Source organism: Artemia sp. Qi Xiang Cuo, chromosome 7 (assembly GCF_049724085.1).
Source record: "Artemia sp. Qi Xiang Cuo chromosome 7, ASM4972408v1, whole genome shotgun sequence".
Lineage (NCBI taxonomy): Eukaryota > Metazoa > Arthropoda > Branchiopoda > Anostraca > Artemiidae > Artemia > Artemia sp. Qi Xiang Cuo.
In genome coordinates this window covers 24,472,316-24,492,701 of record NC_142800.1, presented here as the reverse complement: position 1 = coordinate 24,492,701, position 20,386 = coordinate 24,472,316, and the positions used below count along the sequence as shown (strand labels likewise).

Here is a 20,386-nt window from a genome sequence, read left to right as displayed (position 1 = left end):
GGGGATTGTCTGCGGGAAAAGAAGGAATTGTGTGCAGAAGGAATCGTCCGTGGGGTTTTCAGTGGAGGGGAGATTGTCAGGGGAGAATGGGACTTGTCCAAGGGAAGAACTATCCACAGGAAAAATTTTCCGGGTTGAGTCGGTTAGACACCTTGAAATATACACAGGTTTAGAAAACTGAAGAATATTGACGTAGCTTGAAATGTTTATTTAAAATAGTTTACGGGAATTCATATTGTTATTACTGTAATTATTTCTCGCAATGCTACAATGAATTTTGAACTTCTCTTAAAAATGTATACTTTCATTGTTTTTGCTTTTTGAACTGCAGCCTCTTAGAATAACTAACCATTATACATACAAATTGCATCATTAAAGTTACCACAATAAAAAGCTATATATAGGATAGTTACAGTCCCCCATCTAGAGCAACAAGGAAAATCGTACTTTTTTACACTGAAGTGTTTCCTTCATTTTTTCTTTTTTCTTTGTCATTTTTAGGGTGCTACAAAGTGACTATATAGTTAATAAGAAATTAATATAACGGAGATTCTACCATGGGTTACCACGGCCACCATTCAGAGCCCTATCATATCCTATATAACTGTGTCTGCGGTATTCTTTATGATGGTCCCAATTTCTCGTTTACAACGTTTTGGCAATTTTCGACAATAATGTAGAACCTATAGTTCTGTTGCTATTCGATTGGCCTTTTTTATACTCTTTAAAAAATACAAAAAGTGTATTAATATGATTGAAAGCTTTGGATTGCAGCCTTTTATTTTTGTTAGTCAGCAGACGATTTTAAAGTTTTTTAAGGAGAATGGGAGGGTGAATATAAAAGGGGGACCTCTAAGCCTGAGGTTTAGTATTTAGACTTTCGATATTATGATGCTACCCTTTTGTACTTTCCAGTCGTTACACACCAGAAGTGGCACCCAAAATGCCATTTTTGGAACTTTGTGATGGCGTATTCAAGTTGAACTTATAAAAAGCACATAAATATAAATTTTTTCTTTCTATTGAGACCTTAGAACTCTCTTTGTGATGTCCCAGTGCCCCACCAGTCACAAGAAAAAAAAGATATATATCAGTGCTTTCCCTACAAAAAAGGGATTGTCCCTCTTATTAAAAGTGTAAGGGGCTTTAATTATCCTGAGAGGAATTTTTGAACATGGAACTCCAAAAGTGCACGTGAATTTCGATCCAATACTATTTTGAGGGGTTGCAAGCTCTTTTGGAAATTCCAGTAAATTTACTTTCGCAACAATATTTTTCCATTAAGATTAATCGAAATGATATTTACCATTTCCAAATCCGCTAAAAATGGCAATTTTTCTGACTAAAAAGCTTTTCAATAATCTTTTTAGGGTTTTGGCTACTATGGATTGTGGTTTACTCTTTACTAGGTTGCATATTTTGCTGCGACCATGATCCCGTTTAGTTTTAATCAGCCCTTAAGGGCTGGGCACACGTAGCTGATTTCGGGAACTGATTTCCAAATCAGCACCGATTTTAAAAGAAATGGGCGTCGATTTGAGCTTGAAAAATTTTTCAGTTTTCGGCGCCGATTTACAAAATCAGTGCCGATTTTCATTACGATCATCACAAAAGAAATAGGGATACAAATAAATAGCCAGCAAGAGACGTCTGTGGTGAAAAACCCCGCTACGGAGCTGAGAGTTAAACTGAGAACTAAGCTGAGATCAATCATGCAACTATTAACAAACTTTAGTTGACTTTTTGTGTCCATGACGTTTCGTTTTGAAAATCTCACGCAATAAATTTTTCTTCCAACAAATTTTTCTTACCGCTATCGTTTGTCCACTGATGCTGAAATAAGTTCCCGAAATCAGCTACGTGTGCCGAGCCCTTTAGTTTGCATTTCATTGGGTGTAAAAGTTCCTCATCTATTATATAAAGTCATAGGTAGCGTCAATGTACGATTTAAAAGAAAAGATGAAATATTTTGTCTAATTTTTTGCAGATGGTTTTTAATTTACAAAATTTACTTAATCAAAGCAACCAAATAAGGTTGTAGACTTCTTTGTCTTCAGTGGTTTTGATGGTATGATTTTTAGAAAAATTAGTATCCGTGATGTTTTGCCAAATTTAAGCTAGGCATTTGACTAGGCTATAGGTCTTAGGCATAAAGAAAATTGTTGACCTAAACCAATTTTTTTTTTTTTAGAAACAATAGGGCTATTCTTTTGCTCTAAGATCTCACATCATTCTGCAAAGATTTCCGTTCTTTTGCTCATCTTTGTTCTAAGATCTTACAGCTCACTGATGTTAGCCTAGCAAAAACTGTGAAGGATGCCATTTTTCTGCCTCTTAGAACAATATGAGAGAACTTTGATGATATAGTCATCATTGTTCTTAGACTGCTGATCAGAGCAGAATGATGAAATATGCTTGCAAAAGAATGCCATAAGATGTAAGATCTTAGTGCTAAGATTTCACTTTTAAGTTTTCTTTGTCAAAAGATGTAAGACCTTAGCACAAAGATGAGGCCTAATGGTGTTAATTCAAGGATGCAAATATCTTCTCTTGTTCTTGAAAAATATTTTATTCTCAATTCTTATTGAATAATGGCTTATTTTGGGGATTTCCATAAAAGTTTGCCCCCTCCTGATTTTGAAATAGCCTAGGATAATCCCACAATTTTGAGACAGTAGACTACCTTATCTTAAATAAATATTTGGATTAAGTTTTCTTATCATGGATAGTAGGTTCTTAATCTTTTGAGATATTTTTAGATAATTAGGATTCACTGACTTCAATTTTGGTAAACTTTTTTAAGCCTTCAACTTAAACAAAATTTGGTAAAGTTCTACAAAATCATATTATTGAGTTACAAATAAAGTAAATACACCATTCAATGCCTTTTTTATGCTGATTACAAATATAATAAGCATTTCTATCAGAAATGAATTTCAGCCCCCCCCCATCCCCCTATAAAGGCTATACCTAACCTAACCCTGAATTGGCATATATAGGGGGAGGGGGCTGAAATTCATTTCCGATAGAAATGATTATTATATTTGTAATCAGCATAAAAAAGGCATTGAATGGTGTATTCACTTTTGTCCTAACTCAATAATATGATTTTGTAGAACTTTACCCAAAATTTAGCCTACCCTTACATTTGTCATTTCTTCTTCATGACATGACAGTCCACTACTGAGCAAAGCCATATATCTAGACAGCTGATAGAGAAAGCCCTTGAATATAAAAAAGGGTGTAGTTTGCCTTTATTGATTTTTGATCTGCCTTCAATGTTGTCAATAGATAGCCTAGTCAGTGTGGCTGATCCTTCAATCTGCTGGTGTGCCCATGAAAATTGTCAGTCTGTTCAAGGAGCTTTACTATAGCACCGATAGACATCATCCCCCTCCACAACATCCAGCCCATAGAACTGTGTTGACAGGATGTTGAGATTGTCAAGCATTCACCTACCTTGGTTCAATCGTCTGCTCAAATAGATATCTAGATACAGAGATATTAGCAAGGGTGATCAAGACAAATGCTTTATTCTGAAAACAATATTTCATGAACCCCAAATCAGCCACCTACAAAAGCATAGATTTACTCTGTCTTGGTAGCTAGTGTTATATTGTACTCATCAGAGACTTAGCCCATGACACAGATGATGAAGATAGATGCTGTCTATACAAAACACCTTTACAAAATTGAATATGTTAGATGGTTAACAGGATACAGAACATAAAGATCTTCTGGTCTTTTAAATTGCCACCCCTTTCTGAGCAGCTTGAGTCTTGTTTGCTGTATTGATATGGTCAACTACAATGCCTACCCACTCAAAACACCTACCCAACTCATCTTTGTATTCAATCCAACTGCAAATGGCTGGAAATGCCCCAGAGGTAGACCCTGCACAATATGGGTGGACATCATACATGGTTAACTTACTACCAGGAACATTGACCATGACAAAGCTCCAACCCTTGCCTGGGACAGAACACTCCAGAGATGATCATCATAGTGCAGTGCTGACACTCAAACCATCTATGCTGACAACATTGCTGAGCAAGAGTTGTTTGTCAAAGTGCTTCACAACATTTGACTTAGATTTAATAAACCCATTTTAGAGTTTGTCTATGATTTTGGTTGTGTACATGTAACTGAGGCCCATGCAATTTGACCCTTGTGTAATTTGCTTCTTGCTTTGTTTATAATATCCAACTTGTATTACCCGTCTGGCTAACCCCATAATTTTTCCAAATTGAAACAACTTTTAAAAATGGTCCTATTGCCAAAATCATGAAAAAATTGCTTTACTGAAATTTTTTTTAAAATGTTTTCACTTTTATAACTTTAATAAATCAAACATTATTAAGATTTTAAGGAATTAATATCACCATATGTATATTAAACTGACAATGCACATTCACTTGTTTTTTTTTAGTAAAGTGCAATTTATGTTCTTGCCTTTGAAAGGCATAGCGGTTTTGAGCCCTACTCATGGCAATTTCTGCTCATTTTGAGTTTGACTTGGCTATTTATTGTAATTTCTGTTCGTTTTGGGTTTCATTTATTTATCAATGCTGATTTGTGGTTTCATATGCTTTGGGTTCCATATTTTTAATAAAGGTGATTGGGGGTAGTTTTATGCTTGGCAGATCATTTGATTCTATTTTGCTCATTTTTAGTTTAATGGAGTTCTTTACTTTTCTTTAAAAAAGTTATTCTGTAGAAAAAAATTTAATTAATGCCAATAAAAAATGAATTAAAAAAACTTTCCACAAAACAAGTTTGTCAAAGAAAAATAAAGGGCTTATTAAGCCAAAAAATGGCTAGAAATAAATTCAAATATTTTTCTGAGCTTAAAACTACCACTAACATCAATAAATAAATTAAACCCCAAAAACGCCAGAAAATACAATAAATAACCAAGTCAAACTCAAAATGAGCAAAAATTAACATGAGTATGGCTGACAACCCACCCTCACCTTCTCAAGACCAGAACATAATGTGCACTTTACTGAAAACAAAATACATTTTTAATATTTTCACCTTTTTGACTTTAATAAATAAATAAGTATTAAGACTTTAAGGCATAAATATCAGAATATGGATATTAAACCAACAATCCATGGTTATTATTTTTTAGTAAAGTTTTGAGAAGACACAGGGGTTGTCAGCCCTACTCCTTTTAATTTTGGATTGTTTTGACTTTGACTAGGTTATGTATTGTAATTTCTGTTTGTTTGGGTTTCATTTATTTATTAATGATGATATGTGGTAGTATTACACTTGGAAGATAAGGAAAATTGCTTTTGTCCATAAAAACATAAACAATAAGAATTTGTTAGTTTCCAAAGCCAACTATGCTTTCAAAGGAGAAAAACCTCCTTAAACTTTTTGTGGCTACATGTTTTTAGCTTAATTTTGATGATTTTAACCCATATTATTTTCTTCATTTTTTACTTTGATGGCTGCTACTGCCAAAAATGCAGTAGCAGCTGAAAAAAACAAACAAACAAATGACCATGGCTTATCTGTTAAATTGACTATTCTTTGTTAAGGTTTTGATCATTTTTCATTTATGAATGTAAGAAAGGTGAAAACATTTCAAATGCATTTTGTTTTTGGTGAAGTGCAAATTGTGTTCTGGTCTTGAGAAGGCATAGGGGCTATCAGCCCTACTCATGTTAATTTTTGCTTGTTTTGAGTTCAACTTGGCTATTTATTGTAATTTCTATTTGTTTTCAGTTTTATTTATTTATTGACAGTGAATTGTGGTAGTTTTACACTTGGAAGGTTATTTGACTTAATTTTTGTTCATTCTTGGCTTAATGGAGCTCTTTACTTTTCTTTAAAAAATTTATCTTCTGGATTTTTTTTTAATTAATTTCTGTTTGTTTTTTATTTACATAGTCTTATTCATGACAAAAAAATGTATATCTTTTCAGTTTTTTTCTACAAGAATCCAAAGTATGGGTTGCTATTTGTATGTTGGAGAAACTTTTTCAACAAATTTTAATCTTGATACACAGTATTTTTTTATTTAATATAATAGCTTCTGAAATTGACCTGAAAATCAAAACTTATATCATTCCCAAAAGATTCTATTATGCTTCTTGACTACATCAATACACTTACACTCTTTTTTTTTATTTAAAAGTTTCAACTGAATACCCCCAGTCATTCTCATTATATTATTGAGGTGTTTTATTGGCAACCATTTAACACAATGCCTTTGGATTTATTTTAAAGCTATATAAAAATTCCACAGCCATTTTATTATGGCTGTGGTCTTTATTATGTTCTGGTCTTGAGAAGGTAAGGGGTTTGTCAAATACTTAATTTCCAGACCTTTCAACTACACTGAACAAAATGGTTATCCCAAAATTTGATTAAATGTCTTTTGGGAATTAATGGGCAAGGGGGGGGGGCTTCTTCCCCTTCAATCACTATGACTAATTTCCAATCAAATTAGCCTTTTTTGAAGTTTCTATGACAATAAATGGCCATCTCAAAATTTCTATCAGATGCATTACTGGAAAATACAAGACTTAGAGGTGGAGGGGGGGGGGTATTCCAACCTCCAATCTCAGAATCTTAAAAAGGGCACTAGAACTTCTGATTAACAAATGCAACAAGCCCCATCCAAAGTTTATATGATCACCCTCTCATATATACCTTATATGCCCCCAGGGCACAACTTACCTTGCCCTAAGGGTTGTGGGGGGGGGGGTCATCCTCAAAGACATAATTTCCAGTCCTTTCAATTATGTTGAACAAAATGGCTATCTCAAAATTTTGATTGGATGTGTCTGGGGAAATGGTGGCTGAGGGAAGGGGGTTAGTGGCCCTCCAATCACTTTTGACTATTAAAAAGAGAACTGGCTCTTTCAATTCCCAATTGAATGAGCTGTTTTTGAAGTTTCTACAACAACAAATGACCAAATCTCAAAATTTCTATCAGATGCATTTTGGGAAAATACAAGGAATGAGGGGGGGGAGTGTCCAACCTCCAATCACTCTGAGAACCCCCCCCCCCCAAAAAAAAAAAAAAAATTAAATCCAAAACGAAAAGAAATTACAATAAATAACTGAGTCAAACTCAAAACGAGCAGAAATTAACATAAGTCAGGTGCAAAACCCCTATGCCTTCCCAAGGCTAGAACAAAATTTGTACTTTACTAACAAAATTCAAATGAATGTGCATTGTCAGTTTAATATACATATTAAACTCATTATATTAAATTAAAATTATATTATATTAAAATTATTTGATTTATTAAAGTTATAAAAGTAAAAACATTTATATTTTTTTTAGTAAAGTGCAAATTTTTTCAGTAAAGTGATTTATTGTAATTTCTGTTTGTTTTGAGTTTCATTTATTTATTGATGCTTATTTGTGGTAGTTTCATGCTTGGTAAATTATTTGATTTTATTTTTGCTCATTTTTTGTTTAATGGAGTTCTTTACTTTTCTTTGAAAAACTTACTTTGTGGAAAAAGTTTTTTAAATTAATTTCTATTCGTTTTATATTGACATAGTCTTTTCAGGGAAAAAGAAAATAACACTTTAAATTTTTTGTTTTTTAAGACTTTATAGTTTGGCCTGCTATTTGTATGCTGGAGAAAAATTTTCAGCAATTTTTAACAACATACACCCTTTTAAAAATCTGGACACAAATAGTACTGTTTAATTTAGTTTCATACCTCCTCTAGTTGATCTGGAATGAAAAACTTGATACCATTCGCAAAAAAACTGTTTTCTTTCTTTGATAGCTTGGATACACTTACGCTATTTTGATTTGGTTAAATTTTGAGAGCAGAAGCAGCCCCAAAAGTTTGAACATAATATCCACAGTCGTTCTTTGGATACTGCTGAGATGCCTAATTGGGAATTAGCATTAACACAGTGCATTTACTTTATACTTTAAATCCTTTCGTTTTTTAAGAATTTATAGTTTGGCCTGCTATTTAGTTTAGTTTGGCCTGCTATTATAGTTTGGCCTATATATAGTTTGGCCTGCTGGAGAAAACTTTTCAGCAATTTTTAACAACAACCACCCTCTTAAAAATCTGGACTGTTTAATTTAGTTTCATACCTCCTCTAGTTGATCTGAAATGAAAAACTTGATACCATTTGCAAAAAAATCTGTTTACTTTCTTTGATAGCTTGGATATACTTATGCTATTTTGATTTGGTTAATTTTTAAGAGCAGAAATGGGTGGGTTGGCGTGGGAGGGTGGGAGTGGAAGGGGAATTAGTTGCCCTCAAATCACTTTCGACTATTAAAAAGGGCATCAGTCCTTTCTATTTTCAATCAAATGAGCCCTTTTTGAAGTTCCCAAGACAACTCCTTCTATACAAAGTGCTCTGGTCTAAACAACAACAACAACAAAAATAATACATAATATCCACTTCAATCTTTACTATAAAAATTTCAAGCCTTCCAATCACTTTTGACTATACACATCTTATATGCCCCCAGGGCATAAATTACAACCCTTACCCTAAGGTCTGTTAGGTTGGTTGTCATCCTCAAAAGACCAAATTTCCAGAACTTTCAACTACGTTAAACAACATGGCTATCTCAAAATTTTGATTGGATGTTTTTGGGGAATTGGTGGGTGTGAGAGGGGGTTAGTCACCTTCCAATCACTTTTGACTATTAAAAAGGGCACAAGCCACTCCAATTTCAAATTGAATGAGCGCTTTTCGAAGTTTCTATGACAACTTCTTCGATACAAAGTGCCCTGCTCTAAAGGAAAAAATTAACAAATAATACACTGTGCCAACATTGTTCTTATTATGCCCCCAGGGCATAACTTAAAACCCTTGCCCTGAGGGTTGTGGGGGAGTGTCCTCCTCTTTACTTAGTTCCCATTTCTTGTCTTGTTCTCGAGTGTCCCCATTCTTTACTTTGGCAGTGCAATCGTGCTGCCTATGAACAGGAATTAAAATAAGTCAAACTCAAAATGAGCAGAAATTAGTCTGAGTAGTGAAAAAAAATTCTAATGAATTTACTGAAAAAAACGTGCATTGTCAGTTTAATATACATATGCTAATATTTATTCCTTGAAATATTAATTAATTTTTGTTTTCTTAAAGTTATAAGTGAAAACATTTAAAAGATTTTTTTTTAGTAAAGTACAAATTATATTCTGGATTTTAGAAAGCATAGGGTTTAGAACCCTACTGAGATTAATTTCTGCTCGTTTTGAGTTTGAATTAATTTAATTTCTGTTTGTTTTGGGTTTTATTCATTTATTTATACTGATTTGTGGTAATTGTATGCTTAGTAGATTATTTGATTCTAGTTTTGTTCATTTTTGGTTTATTGGAGTTCCTTACATATTTTCTGAAAAACTTATTTTGTGCAAAAAGTTTTTTTTTTTAATTTCTGTTTGTTTTATATTGACATAGTCTTTTTCAGGGAGAAAGATTGAGCCTCTTCTGAAGTTAAACGCCAAACCTTAAACACCCCCTGGGCATAACTTACAACCCTTGCCCCTAATTTCTGGGGTTTGTTTCAATTCCAAAAGCCTTGTTATATGATATTTAGACTATTTTGAATAGAATAACTATCTCAATATTTCTATTAAACACATTTCATGACAGTATGAAGTGTGTGTAGGGTGGTGGGGGTAGCTGCCCTCCCATCACTTTGACTCTTAAAAAGGGCAATAGAGCGTCTGATTACCAATCCAGTGAACCCCCATTTGAAGTTTATATTACCACACACTATAAAAACTCTATATGCCCCAGGGCACAACTTACAACCCTTTCCCTAAGGGCTGGGGAGATTTGTTATCCTCAAAGACAACACTTCTAATCAAAAGTTTGATTGGAAGTGTTTGGGGAAATGAGGGAGACATTTGACCTCTGATCACTTTTGACTAATAAAAAAGGCACTAATCCGCTCAATTTCAGATCGAATGATCTCATTTTGATGCTTCTGCTACAAGACTTTCTGTAAAAACGTTATATTCTCCAAGGGCCCAATTTAGGACCCTTGTTCTGAGGGGAATGGGGGAGGGTTGTTCCCCTCAAAGACAGACTTTCAAGATCTTTCAACTATGTTGAACAAAATGGCCATATCAAAATGTTTTGGGAAATGATGGGCCTTGGGGGGGATTCTCCCTCTGATTACTTTCAACTATTAAAAAAGGCAATAGCCCTTCCAATTTACAATCAAAAGAGCCCTTTTTGAAGTTTTTACAACAACATTTTCTATATGAAATTATATGCCCCCTGGGCACAACTTACAACCTTAGCCATGAGGGCTATTGGGGGTTGTCATACTAAAAAACATAATATCCAGACCCTTCAACTACATTCAACAAAATTTTTATATCAAAATGTCAATCAGAAGTGTTTAAGGAAGTGATGGGTATGGGGGGGGGGACATTCGCCTTCCGATCGCTTTTGACTATTAATAAGGGCACCAGCCCTCTCAATTCCCAATTGAATGAGTCCCTTTTGAAGTTTCTACGACAACGCTGACAAAGGCCTAATTTCCAGAACTTTCAACTATGTTGAACAAAATGGCCATATCAAAATGTTGATTGTAAATGTTTGGGGAAATGGTGAGCGTTGGGGGGGGGGGGGGGTTATTCTCCCTCCGATTACTTTCAGCTGTGAAAAAGGGCAGTAGCCCTCTTAATTTTCTTATTGAAAGAGCCATTTTTGAAGTTTCTACAACAGTGCTTTCTACAATACCTTATATGTCCCCAGGGCATAACTTACAACCATTGTGCTGAGGGCTGTGAGGGGAGTGTCATCCTCAAAAACATAATTTCCAGGCTTTTCAACTACATTGAACAAAACGGCTATCTCAAAATTTTTATTGCATGTTTTTGGGGAAATTGTGGGAGGGGTGGGGTGTAGGAGGGGTGTTAGTTTTCCTCCAACCACTTTTAACTATTAATAAAGGCACTAGCCCTTTGAAGTTTTTGAAGTTTCTATTACAACGCTCGATAAAAACCTTATATGCCCCCATGGCACAAATTACGACCCTTGCCCTGAGGGGTTTGGGGGGGGGGGGGTCATCCCCCACATCTCAAAATTTCTAAATTTCCACTATCTCAAAATTTTTTTTGGATGTGTTTGGGGAAATGGTGGGCGTGAGAGGGAGGTTAGTAACCCTCCAATCAGTTTCAACTAGCCTATTAAAAAGGGCACTAGCCCTTTCAGTTTCCAATTGAATGAGCTTTTTTTGAAGTTTTCTACAAGAACATTTTACATTTTCTATAAAAAACCTTGTATGCCCCCGGGGCTTAACTTACAACCTTAGCCCTGAGAGCTTTGGGAGTGTCATCCTAAAAGACCTAATTTCCAGAAGCTTCAGCTACATTAAACAAAATGGCTATCTCAAAATTTTGATTGGATGTATTTGGGGAAATGGTGAGCTTGAGAGGGGGGCTAGTTACCCTCCAATTACTTTCGACTATTAAAAAGGGCACTAGCCCTGTCAGTTTCCAATTGAATGATCCCAATTTTAAGTATAAATGAAAACGCTTTCTATAAAAGCCTTATATGCCCCCAGGGCATAACTTACAACCCTGGCCCTGAGGGGTGGGGGGGGGGAGAGGTGTCATCCTCAAAATTATAATTTCCAGAACTTTCAACTACGTTGAACGAAATGGCTATATCAAAATTTTAATTGATTGTGTTTGGGGAAATGGTGGGCGTGAGAGGGGGGGGGGGTTATAGTTGCTCTTTATTCACCTTCAACTATTAAAAAGGGCACTAGCCCTTTCAATTTCCAATCAAATGCCCCCTTTTTGAAGTTTCTACAACAACACTTTCTATTAAAAAAAAACCTCATATGCCCCCAGGGCATAACTTAAAACCCTTGCCCTGAGGGCTGTGGGGGGTTGTCATCCTGAAAGACATAATTTCCAGAACTTTTAACTACATTGAAAAAAATGGCTATCTGAAAATTTTGATTGTATGTGTTTGGGAAAATGGTGGGCATGAGAGGGGGGTTAGTTGCCCTTCAATTACTTTTGACTATTAAAAAGGCCACTATCCCTTTAAATTTCCAATCGAATGTGCCCTTTTTCAAGTTTTTACAGCAAAGCTTTCAATAAAAACCTTATATGCCCCCAGGGTATAACTTATAACTCTGGCCATGAGGGCTCTAAGGGGTTTATCATCCTCAAAGACCTAATTTCCAGAACTTTTAACTATGTTGAACAAAATGGCTGTCTCAAAACTTTGATTGGATGTGTTTGGATAAATGGTGGGCGTGAAAGGGGTGTTAGTTGCCTTCCAATCACTTTCGACTATTAAAAAGGGCATTATCCATTTTATTTTCCAATCGAATGAGTCCCTTTTGAAGTTTCTATGACAACACTTTCTGTGAAAACCTTATATGTCCCCAGGGCATAATTTATAACCCTTGCCCTGAGGGTTGTGGGGAGTTGTCATCCTTAAAGACCTAATTTTCAAAACTTTCAAATACGTTGAACGAAATGGCTATCTCAAAGTTTTGATTGGATATGTTTGGGGAAATGGTGGGCGTGGAAGGTGTGTTAGTTGCCTTCCAATCACTTTTGATTATTAAAAAGGGCACTAGCCACTCCAATTTCCAATCGAATGAGCCCTTTTCGAAGTTTATACAACAACTCCTTTGATTTGACGTGCCCTGGTCTAAAACCAAAAAAAAAAAAGAATAAATATTACATTGTGCCAACATTGTTTTTTACTTAGGCAGCGTGATTGCACTGCCTATGACACATCATGTTCTACCAGGTCATAACTTACAACCCTTGCCCTGAGGACTGTATGGTGTTTGTCATGCTCAAAGACATAATTTCCGGGCCCTTCAACTACGCTGAACAAAATTACTATCTCAATATTTTGATTGGATGTGTTTGGCGAAATGCTAAGCATAGGAGGGGGGTTAGTAGCCCTCCAATCACTTTTGACTATTAAAAAGAGCACTAGTCCTTTCAACTTCCAATTGAATGAGCTCTTTTCAAAGTTTCTATGACAACAAATGGCCAGCTCAAAATTTTATCAGATTTATTTCAGGAAAACACCAGATGTATGTGGGGGGGGGGAGGATATCCACTCTCTGATCACTCTAAATATTAAAAAGGCCACTAGAACAGCTGATTTCCAATCAAATAAACCAATTCCAAAGTCTTTACAATCACCCTTTCTATATATACCTTATATGCCTTCAGGGTGTAACTTGTAACCCTTGCCCTGAGGGCTGTGGTGGTTGTCATCCTCATATACATAATTTCCGGACCTTTCAACTATGTTGAACAAAATGGCTATCTCACAATTTTGATTGGATGAGTTTGGGGAAATGGTGGGTGTGGGAGGGGGGTTAGTTGCTCTTCAATCACTTTTGGCTATTAAAAAGGGCAGTCGGCCCTTTTTAATTTCCAATCAAATAAGCCTTTTTTGATGTTTCTACAACAACAAATGGCCATCTCAAAATTTCTATCATATGCATTTTGGGAAAATACAAGGTGTGTGTGTGGGGAGGGGGGGGGGTTATCCACCTCTGATCACTCTGAATCTCAAAAAGGGCACTAAAACTTCTGTTTAGCAATCGAATGAGCTCCCTCCGAAGTTTATACGGTCATCCTTTCTATATAAACCTTAAATGCCCCCAGGGTATAACTTACAACCCTTGTCCCGGGGTTGTGGGGGTTCATCTTCAAATACATAGTTTTCGAACTTTTCAACTACGTTGAACGAAATGGCTGACTCAAAATTTTGATTGAATGTGTTTGGGGAAATGGCAGGCGTGGGAGGGGGGCTAGTTGCCCTCCAATCACTCTACTATTAAAAAGGGCACTAGCCGTATCAATATCCAGTTGTATGTGCCCTTTTCGAAGTTTCTACAACTAGTCCTTGGATACAAAAACAATGATACATTGTGCCCACATGCTCTTTAGTGAGGCAGTACTATTGTGCTGTCTATGATTTTACATTTTATAGTCTATTTAGTTATGTATGTTAAGTTATGTTGTATCTTTAGAATGGCCACTGTTGAAGCATGCCTAATTAATTTTGGAATGCTATAAAATGACCTCAAACCACAATGAGGTTATCATTGGAATTCAGCCAGATGCAATAAAATGTGATTCAGATGATCATCATCCAGTTAAAATTGGCTTCCAGAAAGAAATACCTATAAAAGCAAGCCCAGCAATTGTAAAGTATGCCAAGTCTCAAAGCTGTCATGATGAGAAGTCAGGTACTGGTGGTAGGCTCAAGATTTTTCTTGGTAAGTCATTGTTAATTAATTTATCTCTTTGTATATAAGTTGAAATGTTACAATGTCTTTAGATACCATTAACTAGCTACATGATTATTATGTCTTGCACCTCTAGCCAAATTGAAGTTGTTGGCAGTGACTCAATCCTTTCTTCTGAAAATCATCTTGTAGGCCTTTAAATCATGGTAATTGGGAGTCAACTAGGGAATATGGAAACATATAAAACACCAACTAGCGAGGCTTCTCTTTGTTGGACTTTCTATTGCCCCTAAACATTTTATGTTTATAGATGTTTATTGTAATGTAAGATGGCTCCTTATTATGCATTTTGTTGCCAGCAGTGCCTTTTGTTGCTCCAAGTATATTTTCCTTATATAATCATATATAGTATTTTCTTATATGTTATTTTCCTTATACATTCAAAGAATGTCTTAGTATGTATTGATTTAATTATGCTTCTTGACTACTAAGGCCCATATGTTGGCCCTGTGATGTGTTGCTGCTACTGAGTTCAAACTTTGGGTCCAGCATTACCCACATAAGATCAAATTGACTGCACCACCACGGGACAAAGAATATCTTGGTACTCAGACAATCACATAGGCTTTTAAATCACTCGTAGGCTTTAAACCAATTCTCTGTATCATTATCCTCAAGGTTCTGGACTGCCAAAATGTGCAACATTTTACAAGTCTTTTGAATTGGCTTTATTTTGAAGCGTATCACTTGCAGTAAATCCACTAATACCTCCCCCCTCCCTCTAACATGTAAAATTGCTCTATTTTTTAAAGAAAAGTTTTTTTTGGGAGCATACTATGTTTTAACAGACGTGTATTGCAAAATTGGCCCCAAATCGATAATCAACAAGCTTGGGAATTCTTCAGTACAAATAGAAGTAGAAATTTGGAGCCATTGGGCAGCATACTATGTTTTGTTCTAGAGAGCTCGTATATCACAATTTAGCTCCATAATTGCAACTAGTGACTTCGATCCATTTAAATACCAACTTCAATGAATATCAAACACAATTTATAAAATGCTTTGCCTACCATGTTTTGATTTAGGACTTCCTCAGGTATAGCAGTATATAGAGCAACTCTAGACTGAAGAAAAAAACTCAACATTCTGAAATGCTGTTATACTACTAACAACTCACCATAACATTAAGCTGGCTGAGACCAGCACAGCTATTCATGCTCCTCCTCCATCCCATTCTATTGAAAGCCTCTCTTTAGCCCCTTCAGGAAGCTCCCATTTCCCTTAAATCTTTCTTTATGACATCCTCCCACACCGACTGTGGGCAACCTGCTCTCCATTTAGCCCTAGACAGTTTGCCAAAAAGGGCAATATTCGGCAATCTATCATCCTTCATCTGCAGAACGTGCCCTAGTCATCTCAACCTTTCTCTCATTATAGCTCTAGAAAGTAGGATTGAACCGCACTTTTTGTGCAGCCTACTGTTTGAATTGTGGTCAGTCTGCCGGGTACCCAGAACAATCGATAGGCGATTTCTCTAGAAAACATCTAGCAAAACTTCCTCCACTACTTGGAGTGCCCATGCTTCAGAAGCATAATCGACCACTGTCATCACTGTAGCTTCCAATATTCTAATCTTTGTTGGCAGACTTATCTTCTTATTCTTTCAAACTTTTTTCAACTGTGAAAAAGAATCCTTAGCCTTGGCTTTTTTACTTTTAACATCTTCACTGTCATTGTATATCACAATGCTATTATATATTTAGGAATATCCGTTTTTTCCATTCCTTAAGCAGCCTGCTGTTCAACTTTTTTTTTTATTTACCTGATAGTGTTTTCCTTATAATGGACGTGGTAATTTTCTAGAAAGACTACTTTTCTCAAATAACTCCTCTGCTGATCAATTTATATATTGATTTAATTGAAAATGCATACATGTCAGTTCGAAAGGTACCCACTAGGCATGGGCTTTTGTAAAGAAAAGTGGATGTGCTGTGAGCTTTATTGAAAGGAATTACTGTGGCATTTGGGTGAAGCAAAAAAAAAAAAAATACAAAGTTAGTTATTGCAGAGAAAATCAGTCTTTGAATTGGGTTCTATTGAAATTCCTCATCACTTGAAAAGGCTTCTAGGCATATGTTCTTAACATTTTGTATTTTATAAGAAGTTTGAATAGTCTAGACCCAGTTCAAGATTGCATAGTTGTCTTTAATCACGTAAAAAAACCTCTGTTCAAAGGAGCTAATTGCAATTAGTTGCTATAACCTGTTGAATTTGACTTGTTGTGTCACACGTTGGTTTAGGACAATCGTTTGATAACTAAAGATTATTATCTAAATGATTCCTGAACAATAACAAGTCGGCAGAGATATAATGTATTTATATTTATGAAACTGGGGGAGGAGAGACAAGGATGCCGATTAAGGGGACAGGGAGAGAAATCCTCCATAGATCCGTAAAATACCATTTTTGGTATTTTTATTAAAAAACGAAAACAGTTAAACCTACCACCCTCCTAAATTTTAGAAATATCTTTATTTCCTATCTTTATGTATAAAATTGGGGAAAATCTTTGTCTCTCCCAACATTTTTGTTAAATAGTGCCTATGGGTGGGGGTGGGATGTGCAACGAGCTGTTGTTTTCATGAAAGAATCAATCCATCCTTAGAATGAGACACATATCGGAGATCATTGCAGTGCTGTCAATTCACGAAAATTTGGGGGGTTGTATTGTTCCAAATCTAGTGAGGGGGGGGGGGCAAATTTGTCATTTTTCAATGAAAACACCCCCTCCACCTAACAAAAGATGCTCTACAAAATCTATGGGGGGGGGTGAATTCCCAATTGACGCTAATGAAAATGTGTACTTAGTCTACTTCAATTTAAGACTGTCGTCTGATGATTTAAGACTGTTCCCGAAATTCTCCTTGAACAATCACGGGTCTAAATAGGTGCAAGATTTCTGTGCTTATGAAATATTTTTGCTTATGGATTCTGTGCTTATTTTTCAGGCCCCAAGGTCCTGAAACTATTTAAACCCAGATTTCTAAATGATCCTGATTCCAACAGGGTATAGCATGCCCACATTTTCAAATAAAATATATTTATGAAGTCTCCGTTTTAAAATAAGTTGTTTGCATAATCTCGGGTTTTACAAACCGTATTGCCTCCTGAGGTTTTATTCGCCGAACCTTTTTAATATGTTGATTTAAATTGTTATTATAAAATTTTGCTCCAGTATAGGTAAGGCTGTAGAGGCACAATCAGCGTCGAAAGGATGGTTGCCTTTTGATGGTTTTTGTGCTTAAAAAGCTTACCTGAACTTTGTAATTTCTGATTCAATGAACCTTTTTCCTTCTTCCCACAACCATCCATTTCATGTGACGAGGCTGGGGAAAAATAGAAACAATATATAGGAGACACATTGCTCTTTACTATGTAAATGCATTGGTGTTAAATTTTTGTTTTGCATATGGCTCGCCTACTTTTGCGTTTTGTCGTTTATGTCCAAGTCTAATATAAATTTCTGTGTAGGATACTTGCTTGCACACCTTAATTTGAAGGGAAGATTTATTTTAAATATTAATTAAAAAAACTTTTTCCACACAATAAGTTTTTCAAAGAAAAGTAAAGGACTCCATTAAACAAAAATGAGCAAAAATAAAATCAAATAATCTACCAAGCGTGAAACTACCACAAGTCAGTATCGATAAGTAAATGAAATTCGAAACGAACAGAAATTACAATAAATAACTGAGTCAAACTCAAATCGAGCAGAAATTAACATAAGTTGGGCTCAAAACCCCTATATCTTCCCAAGGCCAGAACAAAATTTGCTCTTCACTGAAAAAAATACAAATGAATGTGCATTGTCAGTTTAATATATATATACTGTTATTTCGTAATCAAAATGTTAGTATTATTTGATTTATTAAAGTTAAAAAAGTAAAAACATTTATATTTCTCTGGGGGGTTTGTCATCCTTAATTACATAATTTTTCCAGAGCTTTCAACTACATTGAACAAAATGGCTATCTCTAAACTTTGATTGAATGTTTTGGGGTAAATGGTGGGCACGAGAGGGGGATTAATTACTCTCCACTCACTTTCGACTATTAAAAAGGGCAATTTCAATGTCCAATCAATTGAGCCCTTTTTGAAATTGCTACAACAACTTTCTATTTAAACCTTATACTCCCCTAGGGCATAACTAACAACACCTGCACTGAGGGCTCCGATGGGGTTACCATCCTAAAAGACCTAATTGCTAGAACTTTCAACTACTTTGAACAAAATGGATATCTCAAAATTTGATTGGATTTGTTTGGGAAAATGGTGGGCGCGAAAGGGCCTTAGTCGCAGCTATTAAAAAAGGCACTAGCCCTTTCAATTTCCAATTGAATGAGCCTTTTTGAAGTTTCTACCACAACGCTTTTAATAAAAACCTTATATGCCCCAGGGCATAACTTGCAACCCTTGCCCTGAGGGCTGTGAGGGGGAGGGGTTTTCAACATTAAAGACATAATTTCCAAAACTTTCAACTACGTTGAATAAAATGGCTATCTAAAAATTTTGATTGGAAGTGTTTGGGGAAAAGATGGGCGTAAGAGGGGGGTTAGTTGCCCTCAAATCACTTTCGACTATTAAAAATAGCACTAACCCTTTGAATTTCCAATTGAATGAGCCCTTTTTAAAGCTTTTACGACAAAGATTTCAATAAAAACCTTATATGCACCCAGGGCATAACTTAAAGCCCTTTCCATAAAGACTGTGGGGGAAGTGTCCTGCTCAAAGGTACTATTTCCAGAGCTTTCAACTGCTTTGAACCGAACGGCTATCTCAGAATTTGCTTGGATGTGTTTGGGGAAATGGTGGGTGTGAAAGGGGTGTTAGTTGCCATACAACCACTTTCGACTATTAAAAAGGGCACTAGTCATTTCAATTTTCAATCGAATGAGCCCTTTTTGAAGTTTCTACGACAACGCGCTCTACAAAATCTTATATGCCCCCAGGGTATAACTTACAACCCTTGCCCTGAAGGCTGTGGGGGGGGGGTGGTTCATCCTCAAAGACCAAATTTCCAGAACTCAAAACTACGTTGAATAAAATGGCTATCTCAAAATTTTGATTGGATGTGTTTTGGGAAAAGGTGGGCGTGAGAGGGGGGTTAGTTGCCCTCCATTCACTTTAAAAAGGACACTAGCCCTTTGAATTTCCAATCGAATGAGCCTTTTTGGAAGTTTTTACAACAACGCCTTCTATAAAAACCTTATATGCCCCCAGGGCATAACTTACAACCCTTGCCCTGAAGGCTGTGGGGGAGTCTCCTCAAAAACATATTTTCTATTTGGAAATCAATTTCGCTGAACAAAATGGCTATGTCAAAATTTTGATTGGATGTGTTTGGGGGAATGATGGGCGTAGGGGGGGGGGGCTAGTTGCCCTCCAATCACTTTCGACTTTTAAAAAGGGCACTAGCCACTCCAATTTCAAATTGAATGAGCCCTTTTCGAAGTTTCTACGACAATTCCTTCGATACGAAGTGCCCGGGTACGAAAAAAAAAAAAAATACGTTGTGCCAACATCGTTCTTTACTTAGGCAGCGCGATTGTGCTGCCTATAATAGGCTAACTCTTTGAATTTCTGTTTTAACAAAGCCTAGTATTTAAGAGTCATCTTATGATGATACTTGTGCAGCTAAAGAAGTTTAATATGGTATGTAGTCATTGTTTGATTAAAATGAAACAAAACCATTGGAAACAGGTGAAACTTTTATTCAGACACTGAACATGGCAAGAAAAAAATATTTCACAAATAATAAAAATCCGAATATATTGGCGTCGCACCCGGAAGTCTTTTGTTTCATTTTGCTAGAATATCATATCAGAAGACAACTCGGACACACGGTAGTGTTTAGCAGTCATCCTACCATGTGTCTGGTTATCAACTGGACTTGTTTGAAAACATAAGCTATAGTTTATCAGATTATAGTTTCGTTTTGTATATTGTTCATGCTTTTCCTCGTCTGCTTATGTATATGTTAATTTCTTTTAACTAATTTCTTCCCATTGTTTCCCTTTTCTGACCATTAGTGAAGGCTTGTGCATAAGAAACCAAAGTATTTGACTTATATTATTATTTGTTCATTTTTTTTCCTTACTAGGCTCTATATATTGTCTTGTT

General features: G+C 35.8%; 1 protein-coding gene across 2 annotated transcripts in view; it reads left to right on the top strand.

Moving 5' to 3' along the window:
• The first annotated feature begins 1,963 nt into the window (after window positions 1-1,963).
• H (transcriptional corepressor hairless) overlaps window positions 1,964-20,386 on the top strand; it is a 40,861-nt gene continuing 22,438 nt past the window's right edge. For both annotated transcript variants that reach the window (XM_089091442.1, XM_089091441.1), the window contains exons 1-2: window positions 1,964-2,068; window positions 13,988-14,236. In XM_089091442.1, the coding sequence (XP_088947568.1) occupies window positions 14,035-14,236 (202 nt within the window). In that variant the 5' untranslated portion in view covers window positions 1,964-2,068; window positions 13,988-14,034. The remainder of the gene's footprint in view (window positions 2,069-13,987; window positions 14,237-20,386) is intronic.